The sequence below is a fragment of the Talaromyces atroroseus genome (genome assembly GCF_001907595.1).
Source record: "Talaromyces atroroseus strain IBT 11181 chromosome Unknown scaffold_3, whole genome shotgun sequence".
NCBI classification, from domain to species: Eukaryota; Fungi; Ascomycota; class Eurotiomycetes; order Eurotiales; family Trichocomaceae; genus Talaromyces; species Talaromyces atroroseus.
This window is the reverse complement of record NW_017971435.1, coordinates 708,713-726,566: the sequence shown is the minus strand read 5'-3', so window position 1 is coordinate 726,566 and position 17,854 is coordinate 708,713. Positions and strand designations below refer to the sequence as shown.

At 49.6% G+C, this 17,854-nt stretch overlaps 6 protein-coding genes across 6 annotated transcripts; 2 read left to right on the top strand and 4 right to left on the bottom strand.

The window, feature by feature from the left end:
- Window positions 1-445: 445 nt before the first annotated feature.
- Window positions 446-1,588, bottom strand: UA08_03297 (hypothetical protein; the record flags this gene model as incomplete). Its single annotated transcript, XM_020265582.1, has 1 exon — window positions 446-1,588. The coding sequence occupies one exon, from the start codon at window positions 1,586-1,588 to the stop codon at window positions 446-448; it is 1,143 nt and encodes a 380-aa protein (XP_020121529.1).
- Window positions 1,589-2,019: 431 nt separating this feature from the next.
- On the top strand, window positions 2,020-3,513 carry UA08_03296 (hypothetical protein; the record flags this gene model as incomplete). Its single annotated transcript, XM_020265581.1, has 1 exon — window positions 2,020-3,513. The coding sequence occupies one exon, from the start codon at window positions 2,020-2,022 to the stop codon at window positions 3,511-3,513; it is 1,494 nt and encodes a 497-aa protein (XP_020121263.1).
- Window positions 3,514-4,574: 1,061 nt separating this feature from the next.
- UA08_03295 (hypothetical protein) lies at window positions 4,575-5,768 on the top strand (the record flags this gene model as incomplete). Its single annotated transcript, XM_020265580.1, has 1 exon — window positions 4,575-5,768. One exon carries the CDS (start codon window positions 4,575-4,577, stop codon window positions 5,766-5,768), a length of 1,194 nt encoding a protein of 397 aa, XP_020121265.1.
- A 2,745-nt stretch (window positions 5,769-8,513) lies between these two features.
- On the bottom strand, window positions 8,514-11,220 carry UA08_03294 (hypothetical protein; the record flags this gene model as incomplete). Its single annotated transcript, XM_020265579.1, has 2 exons — window positions 8,514-9,920; window positions 10,174-11,220. 2 exons carry the CDS (start codon window positions 11,218-11,220, stop codon window positions 8,514-8,516), a joined length of 2,454 nt encoding a protein of 817 aa, XP_020121099.1.
- Window positions 11,221-11,600: 380 nt separating this feature from the next.
- Window positions 11,601-13,843, bottom strand: UA08_03293 (hypothetical protein; the record flags this gene model as incomplete). The annotated part of the gene is made up of 2 exons (XM_020265578.1): window positions 11,601-12,328; window positions 12,391-13,843. The coding sequence occupies 2 exons, from the start codon at window positions 13,841-13,843 to the stop codon at window positions 11,601-11,603; spliced, it is 2,181 nt and encodes a 726-aa protein (XP_020121100.1).
- A 1,153-nt stretch (window positions 13,844-14,996) lies between these two features.
- On the bottom strand, window positions 14,997-16,234 carry UA08_03292 (hypothetical protein; the record flags this gene model as incomplete). The annotated part of the gene is made up of 3 exons (XM_020265576.1): window positions 14,997-15,291; window positions 15,371-15,768; window positions 15,833-16,234. The coding sequence occupies 3 exons, from the start codon at window positions 16,232-16,234 to the stop codon at window positions 14,997-14,999; spliced, it is 1,095 nt and encodes a 364-aa protein (XP_020121097.1).
- Between the last annotated feature and the right edge of the window lie 1,620 nt (window positions 16,235-17,854).

Below are 17,854 nucleotides of genomic sequence, written 5' to 3'. Positions count from 1 at the left end.
CTTTTGGCAGTGAATATTGTGGACGAAGAAAAGGTCTCGAGGTAGGCAGCAATAACAGATTGTGACAGTACGGTGCCCGGCCCCAGGTGCGCCAATAGGATTCCAGAAGTGCGCCTCTCGATTATATTTGTTTGGATCCAGAATATACTATTGTATTGGCGGGCTTCGCCTTAGACAATGGTGGTTGATATGGCCCAACAATCTACCGGCTAGTTGCGCGGTTCCATATCGGGCACCGCGTGTTTGTACTTCGCACGGTAATTACCTAGGTATTCCCTAGAATATTCAAAGTAGTATTCAAAATGGCAGCCCCGTCATTTCAGGGCTAAAATTGCAAAGTGCATTGTAAAAGAGAGATACATAGACGTAAGTACATGCCTCGGTAGATTCCTAGTGTTACTTAGCTGGAAGTCATAATCCAAGTGCCGATCTAAAAGGCATTGGCCTACTCCTTATATCTTCTGTCGTGAAAGCCTGCAAGCACCTCTACAGTACCATCGCCCTTCTCGGCCCAACGCTTCTTTGCAATCTCAGGGTTGAGCTGCAGCGTCTGCTTGGCCCTAACCCACTCTTCCATGGTGACCAGTTTATCAAATCTAGGCTGCACTCCAGCCTTCTGTAGCACTGGAGAATCCGTGATTGGCGCTAAGACTGTTTTATTATGTGGTCGTGCAAAGTAAAGCAGCCCCGTCCGTTTATACTGTCTCTGGTCATCCGGCGGTGCAACAACACGGTGCACAGAGCTCTTGAGCCAACCGCCGGTCAAGTGAGAGATGGTGTCTGCAAGGTTGACGGTAATAGTGCCCGGCTGAGCCGAGACATATGTCCAGTTATTGTCTTCACCCAGGATTTGCAGACCTGCCACCGGCTGACGGAAGAGGAGCGTGACTGTTCCGAGATCTGTATGGCCACCACCTTTGCCATAGTTACTGTTTTTCCATTCCTCTTCTGTCCGTGGATAATATAGCATATACCGGAAGTGGTCCTCGCTCTTTTCCTCGTATGTGTGTTGCCTAGACAGGTATTCTTCATCAGGCAGCTGCAGGATAATGGCGAACAGGCGCAAGAGCGGCAGCACAACGTTCGCATGCAGGGCACGATGGAAAGTCTCTATTTCAGGCAGATGGGCCTTGAGGAGGTCAGGATGTTGGTATTTTCCCTCAAAGTCCTTGGTGAACTTGGCAAAGTTGTACATCTCGATATTGTCCTTTACGCCGCCCTGAGTGTGTCGGCCTGGCCGGCGCCATCCATTGTAGTCCGCGGCGGCATAGTTGACTTCGTACTTTTCCTTTTCCTCGACAGGCAGTTCAAAGAAGCTCTGTGCGAGGGTGAATTGCTGGTCGACTTGCTCCTGAGTCAAACCGAAGTTCTTAACATAGAAGAAGCCAACGTGGTGGACGGCATGCTCGAGCTGTTTGGCCAGTCGCTCCTTGCCTCCTGATCGGTGATAGTCCTCGAGGTCAAGAGTGACCAATTCAGCCCAGGGCAAGTCGGCTTTGGATTCTGGCGGGTGCTGGTAGGGCTTGAGGCGGCTGAAGTCGTATTGGTGAACGTCAGCCGGGGTCGGCTCTAGGGTTGTCGCAGACATTTTTTCTTGCTTGTTCGCTGAATCTACTCGGGCTCTGCGGAGTTGTAAGACACAGTCCATCGATAATATACACAGAAGGTGAGGGGATTAACATCACGGATTATGCGCATGTTGTGATGCTCGTGGCCAATGTCGCCATCGCTAGTCTGCGCGCTTTGAAATCCGAACCGTCTCATCCCTGCACTAGCAATGCGTGCTTTGGTGTTTGCGGCCTTCTTTGCAGAACGCTGATTAGTCTACAGCACTTACGCGCCGATATCATGTAGCACGCCATACAGAATTGAAGCGTGTCCATTCGCCGTGCTGCGATGTTCAATACGGCGTACAGATGTCGCGATCCGAGCGAGATAAGCAGGAATTGACCTATGTAGGCATGTGCTGGCACTGGCAGATGCAACAAAATACAAACAGAACCAAAGACAAGACACGCCATGTCGAAAGCGCAATATGCCATTGAGACAGATCCGCTGCCGGAGTCTCAGCCGGCAGCCCGAAACACCGCCAGTCGGTATCTGAGGTCTATCCAGCGTTATGTCTGGGATGACCCCGACAAGCCGGCAAAGGAAAAATGGTTCTTGTTCAAGCTCGATATATTCTTCCTCACCATCTCCTGCCTCGGCTACTTCAGCAAGAATCTAGACCAAGCCAACATCAGCAATGCCTATGTGTCCGGAATGGAAGAGGCCATCGGGATGAAAGGCAGCGACCTGACCTATGCGAGCAACGTCTTCACGGCCGGCTATGTCCTCGGCCAATTCCCTGCAGTCATCCTGGCTACGCGGGTGCGTCCATCGATCCTTATCCCTACCGTCGAGGTCCTGTGGTCTGTCTTCACATTCTGCTCGGCCGCCGTCAAGACCCCATCACAGCTGTATGCAATACGATTCCTAGTTGCCATCTGCGAGGGAACGTATTTTCCAGTTATGGTGTATATCATTGGCTCGTGGTATACCAGGCGCGAACGCGGCAAACGTATGACCATATTCTATACCACCACAAGCTTCGCTGGCATGTTCAGTGGATACTTGCAGGCCGGGGCATACAATGGACTGAATGGTGTCTTGGGCCACGAAGGATGGCAATGGTTGTTCATAATCTGCGGTATCATCAGTCTACCCATTGCCTTCCTCGGGTTCTTTTTCTACCCCGACTTTCCCGAAACCACCCGCGCCTTTTATTTAACACAAGAAGAGATTGAGTGGGCGCAAAAACGGCTGGTTGACGATGGCATGAAGCCTCTGGGCGAGTCTGCTTGGGATCGCTCCAAAATCTTCCGTATCATGGCCCAGTGGCAATTCTGGCTTCTCCCTGTCGGATACTTCCTGGTCCAAGGAAGCTACCCCATTTACCAGCCGGCTTTTGCCCTCTGGCTCAAGGCAACGGGTCACTCTATCTACGAAATCAATGTCTGGCCGACAGGCCAGTACGCCGTGAGCGCAGTGGTGCAGATATTAGCGGGCATTCTCTCGGACTCTCCCCTATTCCGTGGCAAGCGCTGGCAGATGCTCATAGCTATGCAAGTTCCAACCATATTCGCCTGCATCGTGCTCGCCTGCTGGGATGTGCCCCTAGGTCTGAAATACGCGGCATACTATTTGACTTACACCTGCGCTGGCGTTCCCGGCATCTACTATGCTTGGTACTCTGAATTGATCCCACATGACCATGAGATGCGAGGATTTGTCATTGCCGCGTCCAATATTTTCAGTTACATCCAGTCCATCTGGTGGACACTTACCGTGTGGCGGACCGTCCTGTCCCCTCGCTTCCATGCGGCATTTATCGGCTGCTCGTGTCTGGGTGTGGCGCTGGTGCTTTTCTCGATTCTGCTCCGATTTCTAGAGAAGCGTGATAGCAAGAAACGCGCTCGGGCGAATGGCGTGACCAGCGACGAGGAGACAGTTGTGACAGAAACTTTGCAGTAAAGGCTAGACTTCTTGAACCTTGAAGCGATCATACAATTGCGCCTTTTGTCATTCGATCGAGCGGTCCGGTTCAGGCCAAAGGCAGGGGCAAGAAAACATTGTATCTAGCTAGATATACTTTACCTGTAAGCAAACAAATTTTGGAATAAATTCCCAGCCAATCCGCGAGTATTAGATTTCAATATTCTGCAAAGCAGCATGTCGATCAACCCGTGCTAGTGCGCAATCCTGGCTGAATGTATGAATATTATCGATTAGGGCTAAATGTTCCGATGGCCAAAGAAATAGGCGAGCTGAGATCAAGCAAAGAGCATCCATGCAAGAAGCTTGCTTAATATGCTTTTAATTAGCTAGTGACAGCGTGCATGAACCGTTCGTCAGGCGATCCTACTTTGTAGTCCGAAAATTGAGGTGCAACTTTTCCGTCGTGCATTAGCTTGCATTGCATACGGAGTAGTTTGTGGCTTCAAGCGTACTGCAGTTCCAGAAAAAACATAGTGTCTGTATTTACTTCCCTCCAAACCATTTTCTCCGGGAGCTGTGTTAGAGCACTTCAGCATGAGCAAAACCGCCTATTCAAACTCAGACTAAAGACTTTGCCTACAGCATTTGAGCATTATGATAGCGGACTGGCCTTGCAAACTATGCCAAAGGTGAAAAAAAAAGTAATGATCTCTTACATGACAGCAACTTTATGCGGGGAAACAGACTATTGATCTTGGCCCATGTGCTTATGCAACTCTAGCAACATGACAACGGCCGATCACTTCGCAGTTCCTGATCAAGTAATTCGTGACGAGGAATAATTCAGAATGATGCCTTCATAGCCAATATTCGTTGTGTTCAGCTAGCCACAAGATTTCCGTTCGACGAGGAGGTGTCAGACCTATCGTGGTGTGTTCAACTAGTGTAAAGACTTCATAAGTTTCGCCAAAAGAATATTATATAAACTGGTCTTTGCCCGCTCGAGAACTTCACTGTAATCCAGATGCTCACAATCACGTTCTCTAGTCTCAAAGGTTCAATATTTTTCTCTGCTTATTCTGCATAGGATGCATACCATGGCATCTCCACGGAACATTCTCTATGCCCTTGGCACTGCGCTGTATGTCAGCGCTTATGCTGCTGCAGTCCCGCTCGATATCGGCGTGGACGTTTGCCTGCCGTTCGGCATTCAGGTCGGGCTTTTTATTGACCTGTTTGAACCACCGCAGATTACTGAGGTAGTCCCAATCTTCGCTACTGCCACAACCACGGTCCCCTCGGCTGGGGTCTATACTGTGCCATCTGGCACCTCCGTGGCGACTGTCACTGCCCATGAGGCCAGCGAGATGTGTATCACTTCGGTGACGACAAAGACGACTACCTACCCATGCTCGACCTCAACCTCGTTCACGACAACGTGGTGGGATCCATGCATAAGTTCCTCTTCGACGGGCACTTGTCGCTGGACGCCGCCTGCTACCAGTGCACCGACTACGATAACTGCTACTGTGACTGCCACCATCACTGAGTCAGCAACGTCTTGTGTGCCTACAACCCCAACAGCTACACTCAGTTGCGACCCCTACGGATACTTAATCCAATACGCAACTTTATACCGGGTTGACCTTACCACCGGGGATACAACCCAGGTCTCCACGGGACTCGGCGACAACACCTCCATCAACTCCATTGGATACAATGTCCTAGACAACTACATCTACGGATATCAGTCCAGCACAGGGACGATTCTTCGGATCAGCGCGGATGGTACCACGGTGACTATCGACGCCGACTCGCCTCCAGCTGGCAGTAACATCGGCGATGTCGATACAAACGGGCACTACTGGGTTGGTACAGAGACAACCTGGGCTCAGATCGATCTCGCGCCTGGGTCCGCGACATATGGCCAGACGCTTGCGAACGGGACTACTTCTACGCTTGGTTATGCGGTGGCAGACTGGGTGTACATTCCGGACGCAGGCGAGTACATGTACGCAGTTGGCTCAGTGAGTTCTATGAATGAAACAGCCCTGCTTCGTTTCGATCTCTCTACGCATGAATGGGAGTCTGTTGCCGACTATGGCGCGCTCGGCGTGATCGGTGTGGGTGCCGTATATGGAATGAACAACGGAACTCTGTATGCATCGGAGAATGGCAATGGCCAGATTTGGCAGTTCCCAGTGTCAGGCGACACTCCGTTTGAGGTCTCGCAGGGCCCTGCTTCTGGTAATAATGATGGAGCCCGGTGCGTGTTGAACTTGTTGGCTTGATTAGCTCGGTGTCAGTGGATCGAATGGAAAGTAACATGGTAACAATCATTTATTAATTGATTTCATACATATCGATAGGTTTAGTTACAATATAGCGAAATCTTGTTTTATCTATACCGTTTCATTGGGTCAATTCTTACATATCTAGGGCTATTCGCTCCGTAACCCTAATATGTCTTTGATGAAGTCAAGTTATTATCATTCGGGGTTGTTCATGGGAAGGTCTTGTGTTTGAGAATCCTCGTAAATTTCCCAAACGCCATCATGTTCTCGTAAGGGCACTGCAATAAAAAGGTGTCAAAGGCTCTTCTTGTATCGCTATTTAATAGACCCTATACAGCCCATGACTCAGGGGCATATGATTAGCCAGCATCTTGCATGCAGAGGAGTTGTGTTAATCCTCTTTCGGACTAAATGTTCTTGCAAGAAGAGTTAGTCGGAAAGAGGTTCGTTAGACTTTAATCTATTGTAAATGATCACCGTGATTGACATCAAGCAGCAAGAGAGGCTTTATTTTGATTAGCAAGATAATCGGTCTTGAGGTTCCTGACAATGCTTAAGTTGCGTGAAGTTTTACAAGTCAGTACTGTAAGTTGTTGGTTTGTATCCGCTTAGGTAAGCACCCTGTCTGGGTTGACTTTGATGTGTCGATCGTATTTCCTTCGCAGACACGGGGATGTTAGAACTTAGCAATGAGATTGACTCTGAAAACAAGTTTTTTCAAAGCTGCACGAGTAAACTTTTCCGGGGGACATTACCACAGCTGTGCTGAACTGCTTCGGTCTCTGGGCTATAAGATGCAAGCTGAATATGTTCTGCAAATATATCTATGCGTCATGGAAAACAAAGAATGTCTTGGAATGATTTAACTCATATCAGACACACCTTGTGCTCATTGCTAGGTCTGCGTAGAAAGCGGTCTTGTCGAAAATTGCAAAAAACCCACTAGGGCTTGATAGTGCAAGGCTATACCAGCACGTACCGTTCTTCCAAGCCGAGTTCATTGTATCGGATGGTTTATAAAACTGAGTTGTTTTGCACTCCGACATGAGCATCTGGTCAGGTATCCAGACTGGATAATAGATATAGACTTAGACATGGACTTAAATATGGAACGCAGACAAGGCATTGTGACGCCAGGCCGACAATGATGTGAAGTCGTTTACCTATTCCGGAATGCGAGGGCAAGCTAAACCCAAAGCCGACTAGTCTCAAGCCGACCTTGTCTGCACTCATCGCCATTCACCTTCCTCTCATCCATACCAACAAGAGCAAAAACCAAAGCTCTTTTGCATATCTTAAATCTGATCTAGCATGTCTAAGCAATTCATCAACGTCTTCGTCGACAAGCTAGACTTGGAACAGCCGTCCGAGAATCCATTTTGTAGCAGACAGAAAAAGCCGCACTTCAAGTCACGGAATGGCTGTTTGACGTGTAAAGAGCGGAGAGTCAAGGTATGCCATTTACTCCTCGTGCAAGGTCATACAGCTCAACTGTGTGCAGTGCGATGAGAACTACCCGTCATGTCACCGGTGCATGAAGAGAGGAGATACATGTCGCCGCCGGCCGAGACGACATGCCAATAATGAACAAGCAGATTTTATGGCATCGCCAATCTCAACACCGATAGGGCCCAAGGACGAACCACTAAATATTGAGCAGTTGAAACTCTTTCATCACTTTCAAACATCAACCTGCCATACCCTTCCCATCATAGCTCAGCTTTGGGAACACGCTATTCCAATGGCCTTCGAGCATGAGTATCTGATGCATGCAGCACTCTGCTTTGCAGCTCGGCATCTCCATTTTTTATTACCTGAAAGTGAAATTACATATTTGAATCTGTCACGGAGACATCTCTCACATGCATTAAATCTCTACCGCGCGGCCCTGGCCAGTCCCATCACCGATGACAACCGGGACTCTATTCTCTGTACCTCGCTATTTCTCTACTTCGAGGCCTGGTCTGATCCAGAAATCCTACCTATAGTCGGCAGCACGGCGTACAACATACCCGAGGACCAACTTTATACGTTCAGTAAAGGCATGAAACATGTATGCTCCCTCGCAATACCACCTCTCATTGGAAATTTACGCGTCTTGCACGCTATATTAGGGTATCGGCCTATCCATGCCATCCAAAACGTTCTCACAACCATTAGACGCGACTGCTACGGCTACCGGCCATTTTTCGAAGATCTTTTCCATCAGCAAGGTCCGTTTGTCAGTGAGAGATTTTGCGAGCTGCCAAAACCAATAAACAAACAGATCTGCAATCCTTTACAGCCGGATGTGAGGGCATCTGATACGTACGCATCAATGGGAGTTTATGATGCATATATCGATGTGGCCAGGCGTCTTTCAGTACTACTATCCCTGTTACCGGGCGATGGAGATGAAGAACACACGGTTTTGGAAACACATCCGCATTTGGTACCGGATGTTTCTAGAGTGGCATATTCATTCCCGGTCTTGTTCCACCCCACCCTGATAGACATGCTATCTGAGAATGACCCAAGATTTCTCACTCTCCTATATCATTTCTATCGAATGGTTAACAGGCTCTTGCCAGAGAAGGAGTGCTGGTGGGCTATAAGACGGGCGCAATTCTCGGAGAGGTTTTTGAAACAAAAGCTATGGGGGGATTTTTAGATATGTTGTTTTGATAGAGTCTACTAAATGTGAATTAGCTCTAGCTGCCTAGGTGTCGTGTATATAATAAACTCAAAATGAGTTCTCAAAGTTCATGCAGTTTCCTTAACCGACTGACCAGCAATGTACACTTTGGCAATATTACGATCATCACCAGTCATTAGAAACTTTTCAAAAATAGCCTCAATGGAATCCTCATCTTCTATCGGACTCATCACACCCAGGCTACCACATGGCTCCGATCCAATGGTATGGATCTCCAGTGCATCAAACTCCTTGCCCTCGATAAAGTTACCAACTTTATCATGAATGCCACAGACCTGCGCACCACCCAACGTAGCCAAAAAAAACCCTTCATTCAGCTTCAACGCCGGATCAGCGCCCTTGGTAAAAGTCTCGCGCGCCTTGGAAATAATAAACGCATGTCGCATGATATCTAGCATACTGCTCGAAAACCCACCGCCAACATCAGTTCCCAAGCCAACCTTGATCCCACGTCGCAGATACTCCCGAATCGGCGCCATCATAAACTCGCCCAATGTTGCCGTTGATATGGGACAATGCGCAATTCCGCATCCCTTGGCTTTAATCCTGTCCATTTCCTCCTCCTTCAAGAAAATGCTGTGCGCGAGAATAGTCTGCGGCCCCAACAACCCGAATTCATCGTACAAATCTGCCTCGTGCTGAAACTGCGGGTATAACTGGCGGGTATACTCCATTTCATCGACAGCTTCATTGAAATGCGTCTGAACATGAATATCGGGAGTCTCATCCACAATCCGCCCCAGCCCCGACAGCAACGTGTCATCACACGTAATCGCGAACCTAGGCGTAAGGATCGGCTTGACTAGCTTCCCCTCGCTGTCGATACTGCGTACATGCGCCACCAACTCTCTAGTCTCCTTCAGGGACTCTTCAGCCGATACGTCTCGATACCATTCCGGCGAGCTGCGATTCATATTACACTTGCCCACAAAGGCTCGCTGACGCTGCTCCAGACAGGTCTCAGCCAGAATCTTGGTAGCCTCTACATGCACACTTCCATAATACGAAGCCGTCGTCACGCCCTGTTTAATGCCCGCCTGCACGCAGGCCGTATACATCCTCTTGGCATACGCGACATCTTCGAACTTGCGCTCGTGCGCAAATGTGACGTTTTCCAGCCATTCTAGAAGCGTTTGGTCGCGCCCTAAACCCCTCTGCGCATACTGAGGTGCGTGGTAGTGCGTGTCAATGAAGCCCGGGATGAGGAACTCCCCTCTGCGGAGGTATTTCACGGGGAAGACGTCTGGAGAGTGACCGGCTTGGGAAATGCAGGCATTGACTTTGTCGGCGGGCGTGTCTTTGAATATTTTCTCAATTTTGCCATCGCTGTCGATTATCAGAAGGCAGTCTTGTAGGATTTCAAGTGTGCTGGCGTCCAAAGTGTGTATGATAGTGCCGTGCAAGGCCAGTGGTAGACCGCGCATTTGCGGTATTGTTTGCTCTGCCATTTCCAGCTTGTCCAATGTTGTTTAAGATTTTCTACTTGAGTGCAATAGTGATCCTTCTCGATTTGATAGCAAGGGCAGAAATTTTGCGTGGTGTTTATTTTGACTGATCTGAGGAGGTGGAGTGCGGGGTGGAGAGCTGAGAGATAAGCTTATCGGTCTTGTATAACTACATCAGGGAATTTCCTTGGATACTTGCAGGAAATGCTGACTAGGGTACAGAATTATATACTATAGATGTAGCTGCCTAGTTATACCTCACAAGCAACTCTTGCCCCGCCAAATGTCTCTCCAGATTCTCCACCACCTGGTCATACAAGCTGCCAATATAGTCTTCCACAGCATATCCCATATGCGGCGACAGCAGCACCTCACTGCGCCCATTCTTCCCCCATTCTGTCGTGCGCCATGGACTGTCTGCTGGTAGCGGCTCGATATCAAACACATCGATGGCCGCGCCTCGAATCTTGCCTGCTTTCAACGTCTCAAACAACGCCGCCTCATCCACCAGCGGGCCCCGCGATGTATTGATCAGCAACGCCGAAGGCTTCATAGCAGCCAGCTCTTCCTTGCCCACCAGGCCCCGACTACGCTCTGAGAGCACATAATGCAACGAAACGACGTCCGCCTCGCGCAGCAGATCCAGTTTGGAAGCCGCCACGCGAATACTTCCTGCAGGCAACCCAATCTCCGCCGCGGCGGCATCGGCTTTCTCCTGTGTCAGACTTGAACTCCACGCCACAACCTTCATGCCAAAGGCCAATATCGCAATCTTGGCCGACGCCTGTCCCAGTCTCCCCAACCCCAACAACCCCAGCGTCTTGCCGGGCAGACTAATCGCCAGATCCTGCCCTTGCCAATAGGACTTGTCGGTTTTCAACGCATTATCTTCGCGCGCGATGTGCTTGGCCAGCCCCAGAATGAGCGCCCATGTCTGCTGGGTGGTTGGGTCGGGCCCGTTGGCGGCCTCTGATGTGCGCTGTGTGCCTGCCACGACTATCCCCTTTGTCGCAGCGAATTCGTGGTCGATGGCAAAATTGCGAGCGCCCGTGGTCAAGAGAACCTTTAAATTGGGCAGGGAGCCTAGTATGTCTGCGTTAAAGAGGCTGCGTTCACGCATTGTGGACAGGATCTCGAAGGGCTGCAGGCGCTTGATTTGCGCTTCGCGCTCATCGGCATTGCGCACGTTCAGCGTGTTGGGAAAGTAAGTGACGCTTATTTTGCCCTGGTCGACGAGGTGGGCGAATTTGGGCGTTGCAATGCCCTGGTAGTCGTCTAGGACGGCCACTTGGACGGGTGTTGCGGCCATTGTTGCTGTGCTTTTCTGTCGTTGCATTGCCTTCAATCCTACCTGATATACAGCGAGACACGCGGAAGCACATGCCCCGCGTGCTGCGGGGGGTTTCCCTCCGCTCGGGTGCTTACGGTAGCACAACAATATGACGCCATCTGGACAAAGTCTATATTCATCATATTCGATATACCACGATATACCAAGAGTATATACATTTTTGTCTCTCGAGCGAAATCACGGCCCCGGCCCAGAACAGTTGATTGGTATCTCAAACAAAATTAGAATATGTGAAAAAGGGAAAAAAAAAAAACCAAATAAAATAATAAAAGAACGCTGACTTGCATCATAATAGAGCTTCGCACTGAGATAGTGTACTATATTTTTCGTCATAATCATTACAATCCGTAGAAAGATGCGATTTCTTGTCCTGCCCATCCATAGCTATAAAACATCGGATGGACCATCATCATCTGATCTGCCGGCATAGTGGCTGGTATGGTGGTGGGTATGGTGCTAGGTATGTAAGTAGCAGTGGTCTGTAACTGCTGGATCGTCTCCAGCGCTTGTTGTTGCTGCTGCCGCTGCTGCTCTGCGGTGGCCTGGGCCATACGATAGGTAACTTGCTGACTCTGGCTCTTAAATTGGCTGATTAATCGATCCGCGCCTTGTCGTTTCTTTCGAAACTCGTCAAGAAGAGTGTGTACAAAGTCGAGCATTGTGTATACCTGTGGGTTGCCCCAGAGCGGAGGCATGCCGTGGCGGACTGCGCGAATGTCTTGCTCGAGACACCAGAGTATGGTGACACCCGCAGTAAACACGTGGGACAAGGTAATCCAAAGCCATTTTATTTTACCGGCAGTGTAGTTGTCCCAAAAGGACTGTATGACGAGGATGCTGGCCTCGCCGCATCCTACAATACAAGTGCTGTCCGGGTTCGGGTTGAGAGTGGAAGGGCGGTATAGAAGTAGTAGGGCTGAGTAGTAGAGAAAGTCGTAGTAGCTGGTCGAGTAATGTAGACATGATTGTATAACAGGGGCGGACGTGCGCCAGTCGTTAAGCTCCTGCTGGAACGCTTCTAGGATTGAAGTAACATCCGTAGCGAGTTCGGCATGAGGATTATATACTAGTCTAGTCAGTGGTCATCCTTGGAAATTTATGGGCAGGAGAGAGAAAAAGGAAACTAACAGCATCGGTAAATCCTTGAAAAGATTCGACGCAATTTGACAACCTGCACAGATATCGACATGTTGCAATTCCGTGGTGCTTCGACCCAGTTTTCATCGAATTCTAACGGCATGTCTACTGTGATATCGTCGTCTGATATTCCCAATGGCCTGCTTAGCGTGACCGAGATTAGACGGTCAAGATTATAGAGACTCCAAAAAGCACGTTTATCCATTTCATAGTCGACCATATCCTTTGTATTGGTCGTCGGTAGTCGAGCCTTGTGTAAACCCAAGCTAGTGGCGAGCCTCATGGCTGTCCCCAAGACTTGCCATATACTAGGTCCCGCAGGAGACGAAAGAGAATACAATGCTAGACTCAGCAGTGCCTGCAAAGAGACACGGTCTTCGTTTTGTAGTGTAGGGGTTAACGTCTCACTAGCAACCCTATAAAAGGCTGTGGCTTGCTGAATGTCGTTGGTGGTCGTGAGATGGGCAACAGCCAACGTGATATGATACGAATTTTGCACATCTGGGGCAACTGGTTGATTCTGATATATACATCTCATCCCACGTATGAAGTCGGGTTTGTGTAGAAACGGATACTGGGTTCCCAAGCCATCAAAGTATTTATTCACTAATTCCTCGGCTTCGTCCCAGGATGACATGCGACGCACTTGGGGTAAGACTGATGTTGAGGAACGGGGAACAATGCTCTGGCGATTCTCTAACTTATCGCGAAATATCTCGGAAATGTTGGGCAACTGGCCCCCTTCCAAAGACGGTAAAGTCGTTGAGTTGGGACCTTCGGCGGTATCGTCTGCAGCAGTCAAGCCAATTCCCGCCCGGGGTTGCGTGAGCATCTTTGGAACACGAAACCACGGTTCGGTATGTGGTGATTCGGCCTGAATACTATCCTCAACTGCCGAGCCTGTCGACTTTCCCGATACATCTAAACTGGCCTGCGTTCGCAGCAATTCTTCCAGCCATTCCACTCGCTTTTCAAGATTCTCGATTTGGTCTCGGGGCACTGCCTGATTGGCAACAGATTGGCCCAGGGTGAGTACAGTGCAAACAACACCGGCGCGGGTGCAAGCGGAGCAGTTCGGATATCGAAAGTCGCACTTCTTTTTCCGTTTCCTGCAGAACTCGCACGCCGTCGAAACCCGCTTGCTCTTGGAAACGTGAGTGTCGCGATCAATGGCTGGGTTGCCATTCTCCAGACTGTCTGACCTTGAAGCACGCCGCCTCAAAGTCGCGGTGCTGGTCGAGGACACCGAGCTGGCGGCCGGTTCTGCCCGCTGGGAGACCGGGGTGGAAATGTTACTAATAATAATATTATTATTACTGCTCTGTTGCGGCGAGGAGGTCGGATTCTGCGACGAAGACACCGTTGGATTCAGTCGAAATCGGCCCAGCTGGCCGCGGTAGTTGCCCTTTTCCGAGGGACGTTTGCCGGCCGCGCTGTTTGTCATGATGTTCGGTCCGCAAGCAACGCCTGGTCGGGCGATCCTGCGCTCAGCATGGGGGGGGACGACGTGGCGTTGAACACACGAAACGGATAGTATTGGACCAAATCAAAACGGATGCCAAGTCATGGTCGAGATGATGATGATGATGATGATGCACAGACAGACAGGCGTAAGGGGAGGCGTGTGGGGAACGGAGAGCTCTTCCGAAGGCCAAGCAGGAGGGACAGAGTGGACAAGGGGATTGACCACCAGACAACGCGGCGGAGCATCAACGAGCGGCAAGGTGGGCGGATGGAGAAGGGAGTTGGTGTTGCGCATAGATGGTCGTCGCCAAGTGAGGCAAGGCTGTGACGCGAGGCGAGACGAGAATGTTTGACTGCAGCGGTAGTTAAGAGTAAGTACTAAGAAGTCCAGACAGACAGCAAGAAGGCGCAGATCCAACAAGAGAGCCTGAAAGATGAGGATCTGCGATGGGGAAGCCCGCGCGCTGATTGGTGCGAGTGCCCCACTGTGGCCGTATTCAATACCTGTAACGTTCGTAGTACGCATCCTGGTGGATTCGGGGCGCGCTAGTAACGATGTACCTTTCATACCGCCGAGTCTCGGCAGCCGGAAGCGCACGGAGAGAATAGATATACATACATATATCACTACATGCTGATGCCTAGAAAAGGAAAATCTGTGTGCTTTTAGAAAAAGGGTTGCCACACCGTTATGCTTGGAAGCATGCCTGAATAATATGGAGTTCATGTCCGAGGACTCGACGGCACGAGCGTGCATGGCTAGGCATGTAACGGAGTATTATTACGCGCAGGATTATTACATACGCAGAGAACAATACGGTATCTCGAATTACTTACTAGCTCAGCCAGAGTCTATGTATTCAATACCGGTAATTTATACGTACTATGGATATCGATAGAAGGCATGGATGCTGTCAAGACCCTGGAAATAGTGAGGAATAATAAGGGAGACTATAGCTCCTTATAGCCTAGTCGAGATACAGTACATAATTCAGGCGCAGTTAAGTCCACATTTCATAGTATAGTCATATGAATGCCTAGATAGTGTTAGATATAAAAACATATGTACATACATAGTGCAAGCGGTATATATATATAAAGTCTCCTCGAAAGACATGCAAAGAACATCCATGCTAAACCCCCGGCGCTATCACACTGTCAAACTCTGCCTGCTGAACCATCTTGACCAACGCATCGCCAATTCCGTAACTGAACGCATATCCACCGCCAGCGAATCCATATGCCGACAACACCGTCTTATCCCCAATCTTCTCCGAATCCAGCCGGAATCCACCCTCTCGAGCCGGCCGGATGCCGATAACGTAACTTACATCTGCCTCTGCGGGTTCAGCTGGTACAATCTCGGGCGCGAGGATGTGGGCACGTCGGATTTCGTCCTTAGCAACATCTAGATCCGGCTCTCCGCTCCTGATTTTTTGATAAGCCCTTTCTCCTTCTCCATACATGTAGTGGTGGTGGTGGTGGTGGTGGTGGTCTAGGTACTCACAAGTTGTCCCTTGAATTATGCCCTCCGAGAATAACGTGCCCCGTCAAAGGTCGAGGGATGATGTATGTGTACTCCTTTCCATTTCGAAAGTACATGGTGTGATGTTCCGCAGTGCGCAAACGGACATTCTGGCCTCGATCAGGAAAGCACTTCTGGTCCAACACGTCGGTCAAATCTCTACTACCCCAGCCGCTGGCGTTGATGAAAATCCTAGATTCCGGGTACATCTCGTACAGCTCTTTCAGAGAGTTCACTCTTTGGCGCACAAACTGTCCGCCGAGTGCTTGCACCTTCGCACCTACCCAGGGCATGTGCAAGGTGGGATCGACTACGAGACATTCATACTCCCATGCAGTGGAGAAGGTTGATGGGTATTCGCCGGGCTCCAATGTTCGAAACTAGAGATAACGCTGTCAGAGACCATGTCACGACAGCTAGAAGAATAAAGGTGGTAAAGCCTACATTTTTCAGTACTTTCTCTCCCCATACTGATGAGTTCTTGCCAGGTGCTTGTTCAAGGTACTCTCGGCCATTGACAATGCAAACGCCTGACGACGGGTCCTCTTGGGCCATTTTTAGTAGATAGCGGTGCGTAACGGCTTGGATATATTTCTGGTCGTCGGTGATGCCGCCTGCAGCATGCCATGCAGCGCCCGCCCATGCCGAGGCATAGAGGATGCTCTTGTCTCCGGGGAGGTACTCGCCCACAAGCGTGACCTGGAAGCCATTCTGCAGCAGCTGCAAGGCAGTAGCACAGCCGATGATGCCTGCTCCAAGAATGATAATGGGTCTTTGAGAGAAAGGCGCCGCGCTGCTATTCTCTGCGAGGTGAGACCGCGAGGTGTCAATAGCCATGACAGCCATGATAGACGCCTAGTCGGTGAGACGAGAGGAGGGAGAAAGGAGTCAAAGATACACACACCCTTTAGTCCCCCGTATTCGCAGTGTGTGCTCTGGTGGCTAGTAGAAATATCTCGGTATCAAGCACGAACAAAATCACGTAAAAGAGAAAAAAGACTCCGGTTCAACCGGTCAGTCAGCGGATGCTCTTGCTGGTGGTGACGACGACTGAATCCTTTGAGGAGAATTTATATATATATATACATACAGCTCAGTTGATGGCGGCCCTAAGCATCTTGCCCCGTCGGCTCTACCCGCCGCGGCCAAATGCTCCATTCTCAACGCTTGTCGCCTCTTCGAGTTTTGCGCACATACTCCCGCGTTGCCTTTTTTTTTTCTTTTTTTTTTTTTTCCCTTTTTTTCCCTTCTTTTCTTTTCTTTTTTTTTTAAACCTATTCCGGCTACTTCGCCCGATCAGAGGACCATTTGGCAGCGCCGGAGTATGTAAACACGAACGTGAATGTGATTGTGGATGTGCCATGCAGTCAGCCTAGGCATAGTCTACAGCCAATGAACAGAGCATATGCGAGCAAAAAGAGGTATCGGGCTTGCAGTTGGAACGGAATGCCGAAGCGGCTTGTCCCGCCTGCTTTCCCCAGCTGGCCCAGCAGAGGCCCTCTATTGCCTATTCGGGTAATATTGAGGAGAACAGCTGCCTCTTTGTGTCTAGCCGCACGCTTAATCCTTCAGCTAATTGCGCTACAGGGTCTTATTGTTTGCATTTTAAAGGAGAACTGAAGCAGGCACGGAGTACTCCGAAATTCCGCAGTCTTTTTGCTGCTTTGATGATACGTATGTTCAAATAAGGTGCATCGCCCCTCATGCATGCAATTGTGCATTGGAGCCGACGCTACCGTTGTATATCTACAGGATGCCGTTGGATTTATGGAGTTGTACGTCCTGCCTGCATACTCGAGTCATGCCCTGCATTCCTTGGCCATTCATGCTTATGCCTAGGTATTAGGGTGGATGTAGGCCTGTTAGGACATGCTTCTTAACTATATACCTAATAATCACTTATGTACGGATTGGAGACGTCAAAGGAAATACATGGCATGGACAAGATTCCTCTCCCCAAGCGAAGAAATCACCGCACAGAGCGGATCCTCGGTCTTGGTCTTGGTTCTCAGTCTCACCCCTGGGCCGACGGCACGAAAGTGCTCCGTACGCATGCTGATAGGCACATGCCAATGCTCATGGGCTTATGACCCACCATTTCGATATGATTTAAGGTCTTCCCCCGCCTAGATAGCCAACAGTCGAGACTAGATTTGAGACATCTGTTATCAACTTATTAATAGCCGTGTTGATATAGTTAAAATGATAGGCCTATAAACACACTGACCACGTATGCACACCTCCTTCCCGGACCTGCCTGGCAAGAAAGATACAACGATCATGGCGCCGCCGATATGAATTAAGAAATCTGCTTGTCGGTGGAAATTACGTCTTTCGCATTGCTGGCTACCTAGGAGTGCCTGACGTTGAGAAAGAGCGATAGGGCTAGGGTAGATAAAGTGCAGACTTGCCAATCTGATACGTGGTGTTATGATCCCCAACACCGCCTCCGTTCTACTATATATT